We start from the raw sequence: 23,324 nt of genomic DNA, 5'->3' as shown, positions 1-23,324 counted from the left end.
AAACTCATGATTGCAGTTGAAGTATCAGCTACGGTATTGAAGAAACACAATTTTGGGGTTTTTTTTAGCATGAGACTGAGGAAAGAGAGCACATAAATACATTACAATTTTGATTAGTCATTCCTTCTTAACAAAAGCCAGTCAATTCACACGTAAGTGTAATTTAGAAAAGTGGATTTGCAGGTACAAAGAAAGAACTCTACACTAAATTCTAAAAGTAGAAGAGGGATAATTTGTACAATATGTTGTCTTCCAGTCTGAGCAATAAACCCTTCCAAAATGCAGGCATTTTACGCTATCTCATACACACATACTTTAACGTTAAAATAAAAATCTTACGGCTGCTCATGTAACAGAGCAGCATTCCAATTGTTGCAGAAACAGTAACTTGGAATTTTCCTGTCTGTAAAACATCAAGCATAATATGAAAATTGTTGTGTTAGGTGAGGAAGGAGGAAGGGAGGCATACACACAAATGAGAAGGATATTAAAAAAGAAAAGAAAACTGGCCTAGACAGGAGTCTGGCTACTTGTTTCCTTATGCGGGTTTTATTGAAAGTCACTTTGCATTCAAGGCATATACAAAAATTCTTTCTAATGATGTTTAACTTTTTAAAGTTGGTGTTTGTGATGCAGTGGTTTTCAATAAAATATATTTTCCAGCTGTTGGTTTAAACTCCAAGACAGAAGAAAACATAAGTAATGGTTAAAACTGGAAAACTAACAAGATATAAGTCTGTTATGTGTTTAAAATACTAGTTCAAAGGAAAACAGATTCACTGCAGAAAAAAATAATCATAAACCTTCCTCTTCTGCATCACAACTACAAGTGCCTCAACTATGCATTTGTCTTCAGAACAGATAAACAAACTTAAACAGGATCTGGCAATCAGGATACTCAATTTACATAGAGTATTCTCATTAGAGAAAAAAAAAAAGGAAAAAAATGTTTGGGTGGGAGCAATCTACTTAACCTAACAGATTTTATATTCTTAAGTATTCTACACAACAAATCGGGTGATCTCTAGTGAAATGAAAACCCTTGTTAAATAAAATTCATTCATATCACTCCACAGCGATCTATAATAATGTGTTACCTACTTATCAAAAGGGGGTTTTTTTCAGCTTTGAAATAGTACCACTCTCTATAAGCCTGAAAAACAATGCATTTACTAGGTTTAAGGCACTGTGCTTGAAGTTTCTTATCAACAGCATATTCATATTTCAGGCAATTCCCATCCTTGTTTCAACTCCTCCTGCCCCAACCTTGAAGACTGGCTTTCATTCTGCTACAGTGCTGCTAGAGAGTGCAAGAAAAGTGCAGAGCAAACTCGTTATTAGCAGTATGTCAAGCACTTCTTCTTAGATAAAGGACCACTGCAGTAACAAGACAATCCTATTCCCATCTGAGGAGAGTAAACAGAATTTGCTTTTATACAGCTCCTTTCATATTCAAAATATCCCAATATGCTTTACAATAATGAGATAGATACACTGTCATTTCTGTGATCTTAAACACAGAGGGCAAGGCTTTGTCTTGCTAGTAGGAAGAAAAGGAGGTCATGGGTCCTTTGAAGTTTCCTTACATCACCTAGACTGAAGGACAGGAGGGAATGGAGAACATAACTAATACAAAATAGGAAGGTAGCAGGACAGCTGGCCATTGTGAAATGTGGAAGATACATCTTTCTTATCACATTCAGGGAGCACCTATCTAGAAGCAAAAATTAATCAGCAGGGAAGATTTTTACTTTTTTTAAGACTGCAGCAGGTACAATGCTAATCATATTTTTCTTTGAAAGCTTTTCTTGGGCTGAAAGGGAGGGAGGGAGCTAGAAAGCCTGGTGAGAAGAATTTCACTTTCATCACAGCAAGTCAGGGATCTATATGCATATAGAGATTTGGTTCAGGTTAATATAACATAGTAGGCTGTATTACCCACCCAGCCAACACAACTACTTATCCTAAAAAGAAGTTAAATACCCTGGCAAATAAGAATTTGAAAGGAACTTAGGAAAAAACACTCCTAAGAAAAACAGAAAGGGGACAGGAAGGTATGAATAGATGGGACAGCTCCCCATCCTGCCTCAGAGCAAGGGTCCATCACCCATCCAGCACTGGCTGACAGAAGCTTCTCCAATCAGGTTGGACTGGCCAAGGAAAGCACAACAATCTGCAGTCTGTGTTTTATTGCCAAGCTATGTTCCCAAATGAATTAATAAAAAGTGGTAGCCTAATTAAACTACACCCTCTGCATCTTGCCTGCTTTCTGCACAGCAACTTCATCCATAGTTGCTCTGATCAGACCCTCAAATACGGAGGGGGACAGAGAGCTGTCCAAGAACCCACCTTCACTGCCTAGCTGTTCACAAAGGATTACAGAATTTCTGGCAGGAACTATCGCCTGAAGGAAAAAGCTAGTATCCCCCCCTGCCCATGCTACCTAAGTGATGCTAAGGCTACGTTCATCTAGCACTTCACGCAGAAAGAGGGTGGATGGTATCGGACACACCACTTCTCCAAAGCTTTATGCAACCTGCAGCAAGCCCTTGCCTCTTTTTTGTTGGACACTTCCCTTTTCCCTGTGCTGAGCAGTTGCACCTTCGGCTGTGTTCACTGCTTAATTTCCCGCACTGCCTTTCTTCCTCTCCTAACACATGCATACTTTAGCCTTGGCTATGGAGTGCTGACTGACAAGGAACAATAGATGCCTTCCATGTCTTCAGAGCAAGCTTTGAGCAAGGCTCAGCTCAGGGACTCAGTCAATATTTACTGCAGTTGGAAGCCACTGTTTCATGGCTCCTTCCAAGCAGAACATACCAGTCAGGAACCCTGACATCTTACATGATTTTATTCTAACAATGTAAAAATAAGGAGATAAACAGATTACAAACAAAAATACTTTTTCTTGGAAATACTCATGGTGACACAACAACAACAACAAAAAGTGTTACAGGAAAGGTATGGAGGACACAGAACAATGCCACAATTTACGTTTGAAGAGTAATCAGCCATGTATAATTAGGAAAGTGTTTTTCCCCTGAAATGATTAGCAAAGTTTGAAAATCACAGATCAGACAGCTACTATATGCAAATATATTTAAAGTGACCCAAGTAAATGAGGTATGCAAAGAAACCCACCGCATCAACAACCTAAAGCTCTCATTCTCTTTGCAACACCTGGGTCACAGCATAACCACAGATTATAGCGTGACCACAGATTACAGCAATGCACCTTTTTGCACAGATACAACCTTCTGATCTTTACCAATGTAAGCGAAGAACACAACTTCAGTTTATCAAGAGACCAAAGATAGAAAAAGGGTTAGAAATTACATTTTTCACATTAAAGACCTAAGTCACATGTGAGATATAATTACTTGCCCCAGAAAAGGATGACTTCACATGTAATAACAGTACAATTAAAGGTCATTAAATAAACATTTTTCTAACTAAAATCTCAGGATTATTTTTTTTTTTTGCATTGCAATCATGCTCTGTAGAAGTATTCATCTACTTCCAGAAACTTGAAGAACTGCAGCACAACGAACAAAACCAAAAGAAGCATCCTGGCAGAAAACTGATGTTGTCAGTTGCAGAATCTCCCCCCTGCTTCTTCTTCAGCTTCTTCCCTCACTCCCCATAACCATCAAAATAAAAAAAAAAAATTAAAAAAACCTAACCTCCCAAAATCATGTTTTTCTGACAGTGAAATACAACTGGATCGACAATCATCATTTACCCATCCAAACAAAAAGGCAGCTACATGATCTTTCATTTAGAGGGTTGGAGTCTTGTCTGAACACGCTTTCCCACATTAGACTCCACTGAAAGTTCTGAGTCAGAGTCTGACAAACCACAGTTAAAACAGGAAAAATTACAGCTTTAGCTTCAGATGTGTCAGGATCTTCTGAAAAACACATTTTATGTCAGCACTTGGGGTTAAAGGGCATGCAGCAGCAGAACAGATGCACCTCTCCACCTTGCATGTTCAGTTTCCAGATGCATGGAGTTCTGATTGTTTGAGTTGCTTTCAGAATGTTACATTATCGTCATGGCATTTGTTTGATTTTTAAGATTTGATAACATCAGATGGGATTCCCAATACCACTCCTCTCACTTTAAGAGAATGCAGTAAAATTTTTAAGCACCAAAAGTTAGGTAGAAAGGAAAAGTACAATTAAAGGAAGACATAAACACATCTTCAACAGAGGTAAGACTCCTGAGTAACTGACAAACGCTTGTTTCCAAAACAGAGTTCCAAAGAATAAAGTTTCAATGGCTTCCCAGCCCTAAAGAACAAAGTACAGGCTCCTTTATACCAAAGTCAGTCTGTAACAAATTTCTCTCACTCATCTTTTCTATTACTTTCTCCATACTTTTCCATATGCAGGGTGAAAATTTTAAGCAATATACAGATAAATAAGCTTTAATATATATACAATTATATATTTAATATATATAAAATAGATATCAAAAATATATAAAACCATGATTGAAACATTAGCTAAAATGGAACCAAAGGTTTCAAGTAAAAAAAACTTTCAGTAAATAACAACCAAAATAAAAAGTAAAATACCCTTTGCAGAAGTGGTAAATGAAAACACACTGTAAATTTTTTTAGAGAGATTTAATTGTGTTCTATTTTTTAAAATAACTTAGTATTACTAATAATGTTTTTGAAATTTGGAGACTAATAAAAGAGAATTTGGCACAATGAAGTACAGTCGCCTCAACAGTTGATACTTACTTCCTTCTCCTCTATTACTACAACTTAAAAAACCCCACACCACATCCCCAATGATGCAGTAAGCCCAATGGGAATTCCATGCAAATACAGCATGGCATCTGGTCAGAGTATGTTAACACAATATTTCTTTTACCCTCTGTTCATTAGAAAAATACTGCAGAATAATACTTACAGTCTATTCCTGATCACTTACTACGGAATACTGCAGGAAAAGGTAATTAGTAATTCCATTTTATCTTATATTTGGATATTCTGTATTAACCAGATATTTCCCAAATAAAAGCTGTCTTTGTGTAAACACTATTCTTACTTCTGATATATTAAATAAGACCATTACTGCAGTGATGTGGTCCACAATAAGTAGAGTGTGCAGGAAAGGTTACAAAACCTATGAATTTATCTTAAAAAATAAAAGATTTATTTTTTCCTTCTCAAAGGTGGGAATGTTTCTCAGACCAAAACTATTAAGAATACTACCCCTAACAGGAATCACAGGTAACAGTACTGTTCTCTACAACATTTAAATGAAAACAACAGAACTTTGTCACCTGGGTACATCACCATACTTCTGGGACTATGACACTACAAAGACTTGCTTTGTTTCTGACATTTTCTTTACAGTGCGGAAAGCAGAGGACATTTTGTCTTAAGCGTAAGGCTGAGTATGAAAGAAAACAGATAGTTCAAGAAGATTGGTTTAAACATACTTGGATCCTAATTCTATCCAAAACCCAAGTGTTGTAGGCACCCACTGTACTAGTTCTATGAAGAAAATAATCACACAAACACAAAAAAGATGCAATCATTCCTGTTGTACATAAAGAAAAAACAGTGCAGAAATCCTAATTGGGCACTGCAACTGAGTCTGATTTACTCAGAGAAGTTACAAAGGCAGAATTGCTTTCATCAGTAATAATATATTAGCTCCAAACTCTACACCTAAAACAAAGCGCTCAGGAAACTCTTCCAAATGCTTTGTTCTGAAGAAAGCCATTATATCAGCACTAAATCAAGACAGCTAGTATGAAAAATGGAGATTTCGTTTTACAGTAAGCTATAAAATGTAGTTCAGTTGGAGACAGGGTCTGAAAAAGTAATATTAAAGTGATGCTGTAAATCACTAAAAAAATTTTTTTTAAAAGCTAACTATTGTGCTTTGGACTAGAAACAGTGAATAAGAAGATTCTCTTCATAAATTGTTCACAAGTAAGTTTTATATAATCGAGATATAGAGAAAGGGTTTGCTTGGAATTTGAATGCAGTGAATAGCCATGATATAATGAGAAACAGGTACGATCTACCTCTCTAATTAATTTTCCTTCTTCACCCACACTGTCACTTGTTATGATAATGTGAATCTTAACCTTAATGAGAAATTTCATACCACCTTGATTAAAGATACTGCAAATAATTACACTCTTTTTATTTTGTTTTTATTTTAATGAAGAATTTCTTTATACTCTCAAAACCCTCGACAAATGTACAGAACTTCGGCTAGTGAAATTCCTATCTACAATACAACTTGAGAGAGTTATATATGTTTCATGTTTTTAAGTGAGGATTATGCTATTAAGCATGTTATAAAATTATCATGTTCTCTGCAGGAAGTGTTCCTAGTATATTTTTGTAAAGGTAGTTTGAGGACTGTTTAAGACATAAGTTCTTCAATAAAGCTGCGTATTATGCATTCCTTTACAACATTTGTGAACTCAACATAAAAATCTATTAAACATTCACATAAAATTATTAAACAAAAAAGGACATTTTTGAAATACATTTAAAAAACCAACTTTACAGAAAATTTTCAAATATTTCTGGGAACCTTGCAGGCAACTCACTACGAATACACACAAGTAACATTAAAGCAGGCCCAATGTCTTCCAACTGCATCTACCAACACAGTGACTACAAAACATGACCAAATTTCACATGTATGCATTGGGATGATGGATACAGTTCAAGAACTAGAACTTCATTTTTTGCAAGACTTGATTTTAAGAAAAATAAGTTTATTTCATGAACATGTGTCCCCTCAAACTAAACATGTGTCAAATTTCCTGAAAGAAGTGTCTTCCTCTCATTACGTCGTATCTCATAGCCATGAGACATCAGAAAGTCCAGTGGAAATCAAGAAAAATGTAATACTTGGTACTCCATTAAATGAAATAGTATCAATAAAAATTGCTTTCTCATTCTCCCAGCAGCCTCAAAACACAGTGACACACCACATGACAAGAGACCCTTGCTCACCATTTTGGTAAACAGATGATAAATTACATGGTTTATATATTATATTTTACATATGAAACGACAAGTAGCATTCTGCAGCAAAACACGGACTTCTGTTTTGTAGAAGACTAATGTTATATTTTCTAGAAAACTGAGAGTTTGTTCCCAAATACAGTGTTTTAATTATTTCAGTAAGGAAACAATTCTATCCTACTTGGCCATTCACAAGATCCATCTAGTCTATAAGTATAATCTTATCTAGAAGAGAGCACTATATTGTATATAGTGCTTTGGAAAATACATAAAACTGTATCCCAGTGGTGTACTACTATATCTGATTAATTTTACCTTCATGATCTTAAATTCGTAAATTTTTTCTGGCACATGCCAGATGGTTCTCCACTGTATAAGGCATCCAACACCTCAGAGTCTCACTAATGCTTATCTGCCAATCCCATATGGTAAGCCAGTTCCACTTTATGAAACTGCTGAGAGCAAAGCAACTACCCATTCTAACAGGTTCACTTTTACCCCATCCAGCCCCCCAAAGGTGGAGGTCTCAACTCTGCAAAAATGTTAAAAACACCACAGTCTAGAACTCAGACCCAAGCAGAAATATACCCAAAAGAATATACAGTCCTGTGCTGCTGTGCCCTCTCACTAAATTTAATTCACATAGATTGGGTGGCCTCGCACAAAAACTGACAAACCTGATTACAGAAACCCTTTCTAATGAACTACACCATAAAATCATAATATAGCACCTAAATAAATCCCCATCCAAAGCAGTGGGAGAATCTTTTTACTTCAATAGAGTTGGATCTGAACACTGCCAAAAATACCAAGAAAAAAGCATCAAAAGCTGGTGCCTTAAAAAAAAAAAAAGAAAGAAAAAAAGAAAAAAAGACCAACATTAGATCCTGTAGTATCTATCGAGGCATACATATAATAAAGATGACTTCCATTCCTCACTAGTACCCATCAGCTCCTACTGACTTCAGCAACGTTTAACAACTAGGTTATTTATTTAAACTACTTTCCTTAACTGGCTTCAAGAACCATTTTTTGAAAGATATTTAAGACTTTATGGGTGTAAAGAGGAAATAAAATCTAAGACAGTTTGGCACCAAGCAGCCTCAAAAATCCCACATGGCTCCTGTCTACAACTCTAGATACCTAAATATATTAAAAATTCTGGTTCTGAGGATCTATTCTTTCTCAAATCAGTAGGCTAAAATAGTTGCTTAAATAAACTATTCATTTTACAGACTATAAAAAAAAATCAGCAAATATTGTTGTGAGGGCACAACTTCACTCTTTCAATGTCTTTAAAGACAGCAGTCAAGATAATTCACGCTGCAATTATGCACTTACGCTTACATTTGGAAATATCTGTGCACTGATAATAGAACTGGCACACATTTCACTAAAGCCGCTACTGCAGTACTCCAAAATCTTAACCTGATTTCACTGAAGATGACCTGCACACCATGGGCTGAAAACAGAAAAAAAAGTGAACGTGCAGACTAGCTGCTTTCATTCAGCTTTTTTTTAATCCAGTTTACTATGCAGGACACAAGCAAAAGCATATAAAGGATAAGATGATTTGCACCCACTTAATAAATGCAGGCAAATACCGGCTTTGATCTCAGCAATTTTATTGGAAAGCTCAGTTCACCAGAAAGTGTCCAAGACAGAAAGAAAGAGAGAAAGGCAAAAGTGACTGAAATGCAAAGGAAAAAGTGTATGCAACTTAGGCATAAGTGAAGGGACAAATAAAACCCTAGAATTAAGATCTTTTGAAAGCAGGAATAATAAACTTCCAAGTAAATGTCACTTCACTATGACTGAGTTTCCCCAATTGGGTATTGTATGTATATAATTTTATATATATAATTATTGCGCACACACTTCCCATGTTCTTTCCCCCCAAAAGCAGAGCTGACAATGGTGACAGCAGAGTGTGTAATTAGTTTTTATTGTTCCCTTGACAGCCATAGCTCTGCAAGGACCCCTTGCCTTTTCCATTGTAAATGTTATGGAAAAATACGCTAATGACAGGCATTTAATTGTGGGCACAGCAACCATGATGGGAGCTGTGCCAAGAGTGATTGGCAGCTTTGGATACCAGATATTCACAGCAATGGCTCTTTTTCTCCCATACCTTGTACCCCAGATTACTGAAGATAATTTTTTAAAGCATCTTTTCTAAAGTTTTGCTCGTGGCCTACAGATGTTATTAATAACCACCACATTAGAAACAGACAGAAAAAAATAAACAGACAAAACAGTATTTTTTTTGTTCAAAAGCAACATGAGTTTTTTTGAAAGAGGTCTATCCACAGATAATGCCATTAACATAACCTCACCAACTCTGGTACACGGTTGACTTTTTATTCTGAATAAAGGTATGTTAAGAGGGCATAGTATAATTTTATTTGTTGCTATGTATAATCAAAAAAAAACTGTCCCACATTCAGATGTAGTTGCTGAGGTGCTTTTTTGCCTGATTAATTAGCAACTGGGAGACACGCTTTTTGGCTGCTTTTGTATCCCTCTTATTTCTTCTGGTTTGGCACAAAAACTGCCTTGCGGGAGCAACTGTATTTGTACTGTACCCCACTTAGTGATGGATCACTAATTTTTAATAAAGTGAGCCCCAAGAGAACTGCAAAGAGATGTGTAAGTGTATTGGAGCAATAACTGTAAACAAATAAAAAAAAAAAAGGGGGGGGGGGGGGGCAGTGGGAGAGCATACAGTACATAAAATATTTGGTCTTTTCCAGACTATGCGTGGAGACCCTATCCAGAAGGGTGACATGTAGTCTGAAGACATGGGTCAGAACTGGCTTTCAACTACATGATCCGAATCTCTGCCTTTATCTTTGAAAAGCTTTAAAAAAGCAACTAGCTAATATGGATGCACATTTTTCTTGAAGAATGCTATATATGAATGTCCCTTCACTGTTTCTCATCCCTCCCCCACCACCAGATGAATAAAATTACTTTGTGAAGCAGACCTCTATGAAGAATGACCACACAATTCTGGACCAAACGGTTCCAAGTCTATGTAGCAGTCACAAATCCCCGGCTAAACCGAACAAAGCAACATTATTCCTAAGTGGTAAGTTTGGGAATATAAAAGTGAAGCTGTCTGGCCCTAAAGTGGTAACTTGCAAATAGCTGCAGAATCAATGTTGGCTGTCCATCCCCCATCCAGCTGGCTCTCATATCAGTAACTTCAAAAATGCAGTTTGCCATTATGGTGGCTTAAGGCACTTTGTGTGCCAGTGCAATGACCATGCTGTGTGTGCATGTCAGAGGTCAATACTTTTAAATTCCAGAGTCTCTCTTTATTTCCTTCTTTTCTGGAAACAATAGGAAAGAGAGCAGGATTGATAGCTCCTACTTTGTTAACTTCTGCTCACCAAATGCCCTGGCTGAATACATAACTATTTTTTAAAAATCTGATCAGACATCAGCAAAAGTAAGAAAAAAACAAACAACAAAAAAAACCAACAACCAAACAATGCAGCTGGTTTCCCTGCTCACTAACAACATTAATTAGCGATTTTATTTGCAACGACTTTTAACAATTGCAAGGGACCCAACATTATTAAAGCTGCTAGCAGTCCTTACCCAACACTGATGAACTAGCAGACTGAGAACCATGCTACAAAGATCATCATCAAATCTACCAATTAAGTAATATAAAACACTTACTTTTTTCTGTCTCCTCATGAAAAATACACCTCTACTTATACAGCACTACAAAACCAACAAAATATTAGACATTCAGAGATTTGTTGTTTTCTTTTTTTTTTTGTTTAGTTTATCTGCAACAATTTAGAACATACTCAGCTCCAGCTCCTATTTCAAAGGCACAGACTGAAATAAGATACTCATATTTATTTTCAAAATTAAACCAAGAGTGAAGTAAAAACTAAAATAAAAAATCCTATGTAACGTACTGGTATTGTAATAAAAATGTATATATATTTCTGCCTGCCTGATAAGATAATGCAATTTGAATTGTGTAGAAAGAAGGAAGTTCCTCTCAACTGTAATATTAATATGGAAAATACTACTTTAAAGTCCACAAAAGCAAAAAGGTAGTGCTTCATTGCTACCCACTAGAGAAAGGCCGCAGTGCTCAACTACTACTCACACAATGAGAATATGCCTGCAACCAGCCATCCCAACCAAAAAAATTAAATAATTTTGGGTAAGAAAAATTGTATTAATTTAACAAACAAAGAACGTTAGTGCTACACAGAAAACATTAATTACAGCACAAAATACATTATGTCAAAATATGCATACTTTTAGATGTCATGAGGCCAAATCTTATCTTTCAGAACGGAACAAAAAGATATTTTAGCAAAGAGTGATTGGAGTCAAAGCAAACATATATCCTACTCCCATTTTTCACCTCACCAGATGATTCATAAGTAAATCATGCCTTCTCTGCACTCCAGCACCATTTCATTACTGCCATCAAAAACTAAAAATGGTGCCTATCAAATAAGATGGTTCTTCAGTAGTCTGATTAAAACAAACCAAAAATATAAAGTTACTAAGTGATAAACCTGAAGTAAAAAAAAATATTGTATTACTGTTGAACAGTTCCTCCTTAGACTAATATGCAAATTTAATGACAGAAAAGAAAATAAATTAAGTGAAAATTAACTAATACTGTACTTACAGGTTTTGAGAGTCTAAGATCCTTTTTTTTCCCATGCTATGTGTTGGCATGGACAGGTAAATCCTTCCACTAGTTTATAATGCAAGTAACAATAAGAATTATAATTTTCAAGGCTTTACAAGTTAAAATTGCCAAACCTGAAAAATCCGCTATAAATTGGTATTAGCAAGTTAAGCAGATCTTGCTAATTAATAAGACTCTTGTGTATCTTCTTGTTAGCTGATTTTTCTTTTGACAGCATTTTTACTGGTCATGCATTTAAACAGAGAAATGGCCCTAAAACGCGTAGCATACCAGTTAGGAGAACACAGGCATCTAACCGTTTCTCTACATTTTGCAGCACTCAAAAATAAACTCATTTTTTTCATAAAACTAGGACCTAACAATGTATTTTCATCAACCTGTCAACAGTAAAATATGAAGGATGTTTCCCCAGATAAAAAAAACCCTGTAATAAATATACATATAAATATATATGGGGGGGGTGGGGTGTGTGTGTGTGTGTGTGTGTGTATTCCTTTATTGGAAAACTTGGCATTCTACAGGAGAGAAATAAAATCTCAGTCCTCATGGAACTGCATCCTTTTTTATTATATTTTCAAATCCTTGATTTTAACACAAATTATTTTTAAAAATGTGTAGGAGTGGGAATTTGTGGTTTTGTAATATAACAATCTATGCTCGGTTTCTTAAAAAAGACAATTGCAGACATGTATACATGTTTGCACGCTATAAAATAATACTATTTTAAGTGAGCTCAACTATAATATAGCTTGTAGACACTACAATGAACAGGAAAAATGCAAAAATGCAAGGAAGACTTCTAATGTGTGAAGGATTCTTTTCTTCCATTCAGCTATGCTGAAGTACATTATAGTAGGGCTTACTCACAATAACTGTAATACCACCAGAAAGCAATTTCAATAACGTATCTGTTTATTTCAAACCAAACATTTCCATTTCATTACGTTGGTGTGCTGCTGACTGACTGAATTCTAAGCACAAGTGCAATGAAAACTTAAACAAAACAGAGCCCTTTATTCTCAATAGTGAATTACACCATTCAGAAACACTGGAAGATTAGATTAATCATCAGACTGAAGACATTTTAAAGAACCCCAATGCTCAGAACTGGGTATCAGAGCAAAGAGTTATTACTGGAAGAAAATCCCAGTTCCAGAATACTTCAAATCGCATTTTTTTAAAAATGGAAAAACAAGTGAGTCAAAGCAAGAGAGGTACATCTCACAGCTATGGACAAACTACTGTCTACTCATGTTTCCTCCAAGGAAAGTTGCATCTTTGTTAGCATCTTCGCTGAGGTGATCCAAATGACCAACCTTCTTTATGCCTTGTCTTAAAGTCTAATACTTCAACAATGCAGTTCTCTAACCAGTGACACACTGGTTTACGAAGAAGCAGTAGCAAGGTACTCTAAAAACCCCAGAGAATTCTCAAAGCATATCCCTGTAATCTTTTCTGTTTAATTTTACAACTGTGTGTCTGAATACTTGCTTATCTACCTTCCCACCTACAGACCCAAGGACTACTAGCATGCGAAGAAACACCACAGTGGGAAGATGGTCAATAACTAAAGCACAGATTCTACAATTATTTTTTAAAAATTATTAATTTTAAAACAGTCTGAGCTGGAAGACGGGAGCTGGGAATCAGTTTGTAAAGCTATTGCTTTTCTAGTTTATCAATTAAAAAGTTTCATTTTCAGAGATTTTTTTTCCCCCTCACACAACACTCCTGATTTACTCTATACCACATCACCTTGTAATGACACACCTCACTGCATGGATACATACATACATATATATGTGTATATATACATAAGTATACATATACTTATATTGAAATGCATACATATTCGCATATGAATGTATATATATATATTACATACACCTCTTTGTATGAATGCAAAATCCAAAACTCTTGAAGGACTAATTGCATTCATTCATTTTCTCAGCCCAGCATGAAGCTGGTAGGTTGCTGGGATCATAGCAACAGGGGAGAGAAAGGAAGGCTCATCTTTATGTGTCCCCCTCGAAAAGGATATAGAGCTAACAGCAAGAATGCCGTGAAGTGTCCTCACTATGTGCATTTGGAAAAGATTTAATAAGAAGCATTTCATGAAGACCATGTACCACTTAACAAGGTGCCTTTCATACAAAGGTGGAAGACAGTGAAACTATTGTTCTTTATGTATTTTTTTCATAGAATGTCTCAAAACCCCACTTTTAAAATAAGCACCAATATTCTTTTGGACACACAAGGTATTAGTGAAGCTATTAAAAGCACAGAAGGTAAGTGTAAAGAATTGAAGGCTCTACTATTGATCTTTTAATTACAAGAAATCAGTCAGATTTCTTCAGCTCTCAGAGCAAGCTGCAGGATAAAATGCTCTCAAAAATACAAGCTCTGCTGTTTCAAAACGATTACATATATACATGTAAGTGTGTGCATATCCCAAGCGCTTAAGCTCTTATGCTTTCCTTCACATATAATAATAATATGGAATACCAAAATCAAAGCAAATGCCCTGGTTTTGCCCCTCTTCATCCCTAATGTCTGAATGCTTGCTTATCTACCTGCCCACCTACCAACCCAAGGACTACTAGCATGCGAAGAAACACCACAGTGGGAAGATGGCCAAGAACTAAAGCACAGATTCTACAATTTGGAAAAGATTTAATAAGAATTATTAAGGTGTTCTTAACTAACCTAACTGCCTTATCCCTATTCTAACCATTTCTGCATGGTTTCCCTAATCTCTGTACACAGGAAGAACTATTCCTAGATGGAAAACAAACAAGCCAAACCAAACAAAAAACTAGCCACATGCCATCAGCATATACAACCAATGTGCCACGGTGAAATCTGCAAACACATACAAATGGATGGCAGAATACTCAAGACATCCACCCAGCTGGCCAGCATGCTCCTGAGAACTGCCAGGTGTCCATGAGCAGCCACAACCACAGCTTCTCAAAATTAACTCTACGCATTTGGCTGGTTCAGGGAGGCACTTAAGTACACATCCATCCATCCACACAGCTGCAACAGAACTTGTATGTCAGTATGCACTTCAGAGGAGTCAGAGCCTTTGCTGAATCAGTGCCTAAATTGTCAGCTACAGAATTCACCTATGTTTAGACATCCAAGTTGTGAAATTCTGGTACATGCTTCGAATTTTCAGAAGCATCCACTCATTTTTCTATTCGCTCTTCCCGAGTACCTGTCTTAAAAAACACCACCCTCTAGCAGTACTGATGAAATTGTGGTATCCAGCTTAATTTTGGGAACTAACCAGTTTAACTTGAAATGATTTTTCAGTATCTAAATTCTCCAATTACCATCTGATTTCTTGATTTAATTATCCACATAAATACACAAACAGAAAAATGTATCAGCATCCCATGTTGTTACAGTAATTCTCTTGTGGATGTAACTTTATACACAATTTTCCTGTATAAGATACAGTCAAATCCAATAATACTCCTAACAAAAAATATTTGTTCTCGTGTGACTACAAGGTTTGGCCTCTATATATGATCAGAAACCAGACTTGAAATGCAAGTATTTTTAACCACCTTGCAACTAGTAACAATTTATGAAGCTACATAACCTGCCACTGAAACAACTTGTGGGGGAAATACCTAAATATAAACCACAATCTTGAAGCACAATCGTTCAAGCTGAAAAATGTAGCAATAATTGCAAGTAGTTCTGCTTGAATTCTTACAAGATTAAAAGCAGTAGCAAGCACTAAGTAGACCGCTTCAAAAACTGGCCCAGGTACATGACATTTTGGCTGAATTCTAATTAAAAGGACAGTAGTAAACCAGGATTAAATTAATATGCTTCATTACAAAACAAACTTCCCAAACTATTTCAAGTGTTGCATTAAAAACAATATTCTTTGACAGCAATATTTTGCTGTCCCATTTAAGAACACATATGCAAACAGTGCTGAAAGACTAATGCGGTTTAAGGTGATAATTAGAATTTATTTACACTTAATTCTAAGCCTACCTAAATAACAAAAATATTAGAACACATTTTCAAGCTTACTTGAGGATTAATTTCCAATCCACACACAAAAAAAAAAGGATTAAAAAAACTTACTTAGTTACAGTTCCAAATCCTAATACTTAGCATATTCTCATCTGGAATTGGACTACAGCATTTATGGTACTTCATGTATGTTGATAATTAAATACATAACAAAAATAAGGCACCAGAATACTTAAAACATTTCTCAGAACAGACTTAGGCTCCGTAAGAATACATGACTTTGTTAATCATACGCACTAACAGCTATGATCACAGAACATTTTTTAATTGTTGTAGCAGGACTTTGGCAACTAACCAAGATATGTGATATGAATTTTGCTAATAGACTCTTAGGACTTCTTATTTAATAAATATTATTCACACCAGGAGCACTTATCAGTTGGGCCACTCATCAGTTTACTAATGTGTCTTTTAATAAGGACGAGATCTTTATGCATTTCAATAAATTGCTGAAGTTTCATACTAAAAACCTAAACATCATTGATATCTGCGGGAAGAACAATCCTTATTAAATTCTTCAAAGTTTTCATGAAAACTTAATTTAAAGTGCTTTTAATCACTATCAAAATGATCAATATTTCATTTTTAAAGTGAATTAATTAGTTCTACAGCAGTTTCTTAATTCTGAATAAATACAATAAGGAATTAAGCTAAAGCACAATGGTGGCATTTGTGTTTAAAGAATGACAGTATATTTTCTCTTCTAATTTGAAATGGTTATCACCAAGTAAGCATCACTACTTACTTCTATGTGTATAAAAAACAGACTGCTCACCTCCCAAGTCTGTTTCTGGAAGCAGATAAATCACTGCGAAGTTATTCCTGCAACATTGTTAACTGCTCTAAAATTCTGATAACAAAAGTGAATTTTGTCTTCAGCTTAGATTCTGACAAAACGAATTCAAAACAGAAGTGTTTTCTTTTCATTGGGTCTCTTGCACCTACCATTCAGGTGTTTGCCAGCTTTTCTGTAATGATCGTGTAACTTGGAAAGCACACAAAAACTGGCACACTGTGTAAAACAAAGGAGAAATACATCTGCACCCTACTCTTTCTCACATTTTTAACTCATGGATAAACATGACATGTCCAAATAGCTACTCCCATTGTGAGAGCACAGCGAGTATTTTAAGACAAGAAGAAATGTTTGTTTTTAAAAGGGAAGATTTAGCGACGTCTTACAATTAACTCTTCCTCTAGTATTTGGAAGAATAACAAAACTAAGTTTTCCTTGCAGTCTGCTGATGTTTAATGTTGGGACTAAGAAGGCATTCCATTAATGGTAATAAAATATAATTAAACTTACTAAAATCTTTACAAATCCATTCAAGGTAATGATGGTAGGTATGCGAGGAAAGTGTTGCTTGTACCTTCAACTATCTTTACCTCTGTGCAGTTACCGTGTAAGCTCATCAGACACAAGAGAGCAGAAGTGAAAAATCTTGAATGTAAGATTATTTTTGAAGTATTTTAGCCATTATGCCAGCAGCGTGCACATGTAGTCAAACCTATTTCTTCTGACAATCCTCCATCTGCCCAGTGGGATTTAAGAATACTATTTTTTTTCCAGCAGTTACATTTAATTTTGCCTAACAACAGAAAAAACTCTGGTTTTGAAAGCCAAGCGATTTTTTGGGGACGTATGATGTGAGATGTTAACTTTTAGTCTTATTTGCTCTATGCATTTTTTTTAAGTAACACACACAAAGAGAAGAAAATTTAGATAAGCATTTAAAATTACAGATGCTGATCGTTGCCAAGCATGATTGTTACTTTGAGGAATCCTCTTTGTCTCAAGCTTTTGGTGCCAACTATTTATCGCTGAGGCATTGTTACCAGGAGCACAGTATCAGAAGTGCTGTACAGACTAGCTAACTCTGGGCACTTGAAAATTCTGCCCATTAACTTCTGCGTCACCTATTTTGAAGGCACTCTGGAATACCGAGTAGAGAGGAGTTTTCTGCAGGCAACACAGATCTACTAAAAAAACACGACCTGTGACAAAAATCAATGTGCTAATCTCAAACCAAACAGCATAAAAAAGAGATAACCTAAGATAAAAGGTCCCCAAATTTACTTAGACTAGCTTGACAGGTTTAAAAACAAAAACAAAAAAAAACCCAAAAAAGTGAGTCTGCTCACACGCACTTCAACAAGGCAAAAAAATTAATACCCAGGTGACTTTTTACCCAAACACATGGACACCATTTGGGGCAGGACTGTAATTTTCCAATTACATTTCTAGGCATGAAGGAAAACTCCAGAAAAATTAAAGGAAACCTCTCTCTCCAGCAGAAGGCTCGGTACACTGCAGGCAAAGCCCGGTGTCAGAAACCGCCTGGCGCGGTTCGGCGCGAGGGGTGCGGGGAGGCTGTACCCGCACCGCTCAGCCCCGACGGGGACACCGGCCGCGCGCCGTCGTGTCCCCGGCGTCACCGGCATCCTCCCGGCCCGGGACGCCGTACCCACCTCGCTTCCCCACGGCTACCTCTAGCCTGCCCGGAAGAGCCCCGCGCCGGGCGGGCCGGGCCGGGGGAAAGCCACCCCTCCGCCGCGGCAGCGGTCCAGCCCGGGGCCGCCGCGAAGCCGGGACCCGGCGCCCCGCTCCGTGCCGCCGGGGAGGGCAGCCCCCCGCCTCCCTGCCCGGGGCCGACTCCCCGCCGCCGGCGTGCGGCTCGGGGCCGCGCCCTGCATGCCACAGGCACCCGCCGCGGCACAACCGCGGGGCCGCCACCTGCGCCCCCTTGTCCCACCCGAAGTCCCGGAGCGGGCTTGGCCGCAGGCGCGGTTCGTCCCGCGGCTCGGGGCGCACACGCCGCACGGGGGGGCGCGCCCGCCCGGCGCCCGCGGACCGGCAGCGGCTGAGCCCAGGGAAGCGGCTGGCCCGGTGCAGCGCCGGGGAGGGGCGGCGGGGGCCAAGAGGGGCGGAACGCCACCGCCGCCCGTAGCCCTGACCCTCCGGAACACAAAGTTTTCCACCCCGTCTTGCAGCCGGGGTAGCTCCAGCCGGCGCCGGGGCGCCGCCCGCTTCCCCCCGCAGAGCCCCCCCGCCCGCCGCCCGGTGCGTGCCCGCGGCCGCCCCGCGTACCTGGGGTTGGTGCTGTTCCAGTAGACGGCGTAGCGGTCGGCCACCGCCTTGGCGCCGGGCTCCTGCCCGCGCACGCACACCCACAGCGCCGCGGCCGCCAGCAGCAGCATCTCCACGTGCGGCATCGCGCCCGGCCGGCGGCGCGGCGAGACGGGATGCGGAAAAATAAGAAAGCGGGAAGGGGAAAAAAAAAAAAAAAAAGAAGAGGGAGGGGGGGCAGACGGGACGGAGCCGGGGCGGGAGGTGGGGGTGAATAAATAAAAAGCGAGGCGCAGAGGCGGGTGGGGCTGCGCAGCGTGCAGCGCCGCAGCGAGCGGAGGGCGCCTGCCGCCGCAGACGGGCAGCCGGCAGGGAGGCGCGATCCGCGGTCCCTCAGGGAGTCTCACCCCGGCAGGGGGAGGTGGGGGCCGAGGCGGGCGGCGACGGCAGGCGGCGGGCGGTGCTCATTCACCGGGAGTCCCGTGCGGAGCCCACGGCACGACATACACCGGCCCGCCGCTGCGGCGGGCGGGCGAGCGAGTGGCGCCGCTCCTCCGCCCCCTGCGAGCGGCCCCGGCGCTGCGGCCCCGCGGCTCGGGGGCGGCCGGGGGGCGCGGGGATGGAGGGAGCGAGCGGGAGAGGGGGCAGAACAACGGGGCGGAGGGGAAGATCTTCCTTCTGGAAGCCCAGGGGGGGTCCTGGCTGTGTATTAAAGGCCGCCGGCTGAGAGAGGGGCGAGAAGTACCAGCAGATCTTAAAGTGCAAAGTTTGTGTCTTCCTTCTCGGCTCTCCGCCCGGCGCAAATGATAAACAAAACGGGGAAAAAAAAATGGGGGGGGGGGGGGGGGGGGCGTAAAAGCCCTGAGGAGTTTGTTTGCTGCGCTGGTGGAGTTGGGGAGCCTGTTCTGCAGCACAGTCTTGAAGGAGACTTTGTGGAGTGGTTTTCTTGTCCTTCCTGTTCCTGGGCGGTGGATGCACCAAGGACTGAGCAACAGCAAAGGCGGCAAAAAAAAACAAAAGGGGGGGGGGGGGGCAATAAAAAGGAGGGCAGAAAAAAACAACGGCCAATCCTAGAAATATTGCGGCGTGGAAACCAAAGAGATGGACATTTTTTTAAAAAATGGTTTATGAGAGGGCGTGGAAAGAAGCAAAACCTCGGAGAAGTGGAAAATCAAGCCTGCAAACTCCTCTGATGATGCTGGTCTTGGCTGGCCTCTCCTGCTCGGGGGACGAAGGGAGCGATACGGCGAGGTGCGGAAATCTCCTGCTTCAGCCTCCCGGAGCCTCTCTGTGATAAAGCAGGGTCCAGTGCCGGGAACATGAACTTCTGCGGAAGGACAAAACAGTTTGAAAGAGCAGGGAGGGGGTGAGAGAAAAAGAATCCACCCCTCAGTTGACTACACAAGGAGATCGGGGGAGGGGGTGGGGGGGAACAACACGCAATTCTTCTTCTCGTCTTGCCCAACAGCTGCTCCCCCTTTCCCTCTGAAGCAGCAGCAAGAGCAGCAAGAAAAAATATACCACGCCAGCAGGCAAATAAATAAACTTGAATGCAGCGGCAGGCAGGGAGGGATCATAAAGAGCGACGAGGATTGGAGGGGCAAAAGTCAGTTTTGAAAAAAAAAAAAATTGCTTTATGGGAGGAAAAAAAAAAATCTTTAAACAGTCACGCCCCCTTTTGCAATGACCGGTCCCTTCACTGCGTGTAAATCCGACATCAGCAACCTGGAAAAGCCAGGAGCCTGGCGTACTGGGTTGTCTCTGTGCATGCGTATGTGTGATAGGCACCCGCAGAGATATATACGCGGTATATAGAGGTACGCAGGCATACATACATGCACACGCGTGTGTCCGAGGCGGGATCTGGCGCCGGTGTGCGTGAGGGATGAAGGCGAGGAGGAGGTGCAGGCAGCCAGCTCGGAGCACGGGCGCTGCTGCTTGATCATGTGGGATTTTTGCATGCAGTTTACTTGGGAAAGGGGGGGGATTTGCCGGCGCAGCCAGTCAGGGCACAGCCTGCCGTCTGTTTGCTTACAGATTGCTTTTTTTTTTTTTTTTTTTCTTACACCTCGACCTGATTGGCTTGCAACACGAGAAAGGAGGCGTAGCCCTAAGGTTCTCCTCCTCCATGCCAAAAAAACACCCAACCCCACATTCTGGAAACCTGTCTAATTGAATTAGTAAGCCATCGGGGGGGTTCCTGTGCAGCCTTGCTGCTAAAGGTAACCGTTTCCACGCCGGACGCTATGGTAGGGTTTTACGCGGGCTGCGTGCGGATGAGTGTCCGTCTGCCACGGAAAAGCAGTACACCAAGCAACTGAAACGTGACAGGCAGCTCCTTCCCCACGTTCCCCTGCGGCGGGGCTCGGCTTGTACGCCACGGGCGCTGCGCGGCACAGGCTGCGCGGCGGCACCGGCTGCGCGGCTCGGCCGGCCAGCGCCGTACGGCCGGGCGCTGCGTGAGGCACCGACGCGCGGGCGGCCGGTCCGCAGCCGGGAGGGAGACTCCGCTCTGCTTCGCCCGCCACCCCCTCCTGCAGGAGCCGCGCTGCCGGCGGCTGCCGGGCTCCGCCACCGGGAACCGTCGGCTCCGACGAGGCGGAGGGGACGCGCCGCGCCCCGCAGCCCCAGCGCGGCCAGCAGCCGCGGAGCCGCGCGGCGCGGGCAGGTGAGCGGGAGGGGCGGGGAGGTGCGGTGCGAGGGGCGGGGCCTCCTCCGGGTGGGAGGGCGCTCCCGCCGCCCCCGCCCCGACGGCGTTGCCGGGGTGACGGCGGCCAGCGCGGCGTCCCGCCGCCGGGCCCTCGGGGCTGGGCCAGGGCGCGCAGCCCGCCTCGCCGCCGTTCGGAAGCGCCCCGACTCCCCCCAGCGGCGGCGGCCGGCGCCGCAGGGCGGCGGGAGCGGCGGGGCACGGCGTCACCTGCCTCGGCGGCGTCGTGCGAGGGGGGCCGGAGTGTCTCGGCTTTCCTTTCGGTGTTCAGGGGGGGCGCACGGTTTTTCTCGGCGCCGAAAGAGGTTCCAGGTCAACCCGCATCGGCCGCACCACCTGACCGATCCGGCCTTTGGCCGGGGGACAGCGGGATTGCTGCGGGCCGCCCTCCTCTCGGAAGTGATTGCGGGAAGCGAGGGAGCACAGGCTGAAGTTAAAAACAAACGCTCGAATCCCTTGATGTTTTTTATTACTTTTTTTTTTTTTTAGCAAAGGGCCTGTACGATTTTCAAATCTTTCTCATAAAAGGCCTGAAAACTTGCCTGCATTTTGTCTCCCTGTGGTCTCCTTCAGCCTTGTTTTTAACACGTTGGCATCTAAAAATTAGTGTCAGGATTTGAAGTACATCAGCCAGTCTAAAGTGCATAGCGAGTCTAAAGTGCACCGTAAACGCACACTTTTAAAATCCCTTTTCATTACCCCCCTCCCCCCCCGCCCCCCCCCCCAGCATTTCCAATTATTTGCTACCTTAACCAAGTTCGTTGTACAGGAATGGGCACATCCACTGTTTCCTCAGTCTTTTTTCTCCAGTACAGACAGATGTGTGGAAATCACTGCCCCTACATGAAGCAGAATAAATAACACTTTTTTTCCCAAATAATTTCCTCAGCCACATTTGTAAGAAAAGCTTGATTTGTGTGTGTGTGTGTGTGTCCACCTTTCTTCATGCCTTGTGAAGGACTGAGGGGTTGGGTTGTACTTAAAACACCTTTTAATAGCAGAGTCAGAGCTTAGTCCATTGTAGAATATCTTTGCAGCCTACAGTACTTTTTTTAACACATACGACACTGTGAAAAGGAGTCAAACTATTAATAATGGCAAAAAAACTCTCAGAAAGACTAATTACAACAGGAAGATACTTTTTTTTCCGTTGCTTTACTTAGCAAGTTGTGAGTGGCAGCATCTTATTAGGTTTTGAACAATGCAAAGACATAAATCCTTTGGGCTCAAAATAAAAGTAAAATCAATTCAGTGAGTACAAAAAATAGTACTTTAATAGACAGAAAGTAAGCTTTTTGTAACATCTCAACCAATTCGTGAGAACCTGTCAAATACCCAATACCCAGCAGCATGCCAGCTTACAGTCCACTCTCCATTTTTGTGACCACATGATTAAAGACTCATTGATATCATAGCTGTGAGCTGCCTGTATATACCAGTGTTCTCTGGCATTAGCCTTCCTTTGGCAGAAAGGTAATGACAGTTACCAAGTGGTTTAACATCAGTTAAACTCTCTTGAATACAGCCTTTAGAAAAAGGAGGAGGCATGCAACAGTAGGTGCCTGAGACTGCCCCTGACAAGCCTCTCTGCCCCTGAACCTCCAGCTTCGCAGTGTAAATGTGTCTTTAACGTACACCGTACAGCATGTACTTTCTTGGTGGCTGCACAGAATTTCCAAGTACTAATACCCTGTGCTGCAGTTACTATGCTGACTGATCATGTCCCTCAAAATAATTAAACTAAGCACAGCTTAAGACTTTGTTTCAGGGAAAAGTAATAAAA

At 41.2% G+C, this 23,324-nt stretch overlaps 1 protein-coding gene and 1 long non-coding RNA gene across 2 annotated transcripts in view; one reads left to right on the top strand and one right to left on the bottom strand.

Moving 5' to 3' along the window:
* EFNA5 (ephrin A5) overlaps positions 1 to 20,786 on the bottom strand; it is a 214,665-nt gene extending 193,879 nt beyond the window's left edge. The window contains exons 1-2 of the mRNA XM_055791401.1: positions 20,670 to 20,786; positions 18,856 to 20,161 (exon numbers count right to left, since the gene is read on the bottom strand). Coding sequence (XP_055647376.1) covers positions 18,856 to 18,980 — 125 coding nt within the window. The 5' untranslated portion in view covers positions 18,981 to 20,161; positions 20,670 to 20,786. The remainder of the gene's footprint in view (positions 1 to 18,855; positions 20,162 to 20,669) is intronic.
* A 195-nt stretch (positions 20,787 to 20,981) lies between these two features.
* The window catches only part of LOC129782701 (uncharacterized), a 92,993-nt gene continuing 90,650 nt past the window's right edge, over positions 20,982 to 23,324 (top strand). Inside the window, exon 1 of the long non-coding RNA XR_008744726.1 lies at positions 20,982 to 21,502. This is a non-coding gene — a long non-coding RNA (uncharacterized LOC129782701). The remainder of the gene's footprint in view (positions 21,503 to 23,324) is intronic.

Source organism: Falco peregrinus, chromosome Z (genome assembly GCF_023634155.1).
Source record: "Falco peregrinus isolate bFalPer1 chromosome Z, bFalPer1.pri, whole genome shotgun sequence".
Taxonomy (NCBI): Eukaryota; Metazoa; Chordata; class Aves; order Falconiformes; family Falconidae; genus Falco; species Falco peregrinus.
Note: the sequence above shows the minus strand (reverse complement) of the source record. Positions and strands in the feature narration are given on the sequence as shown.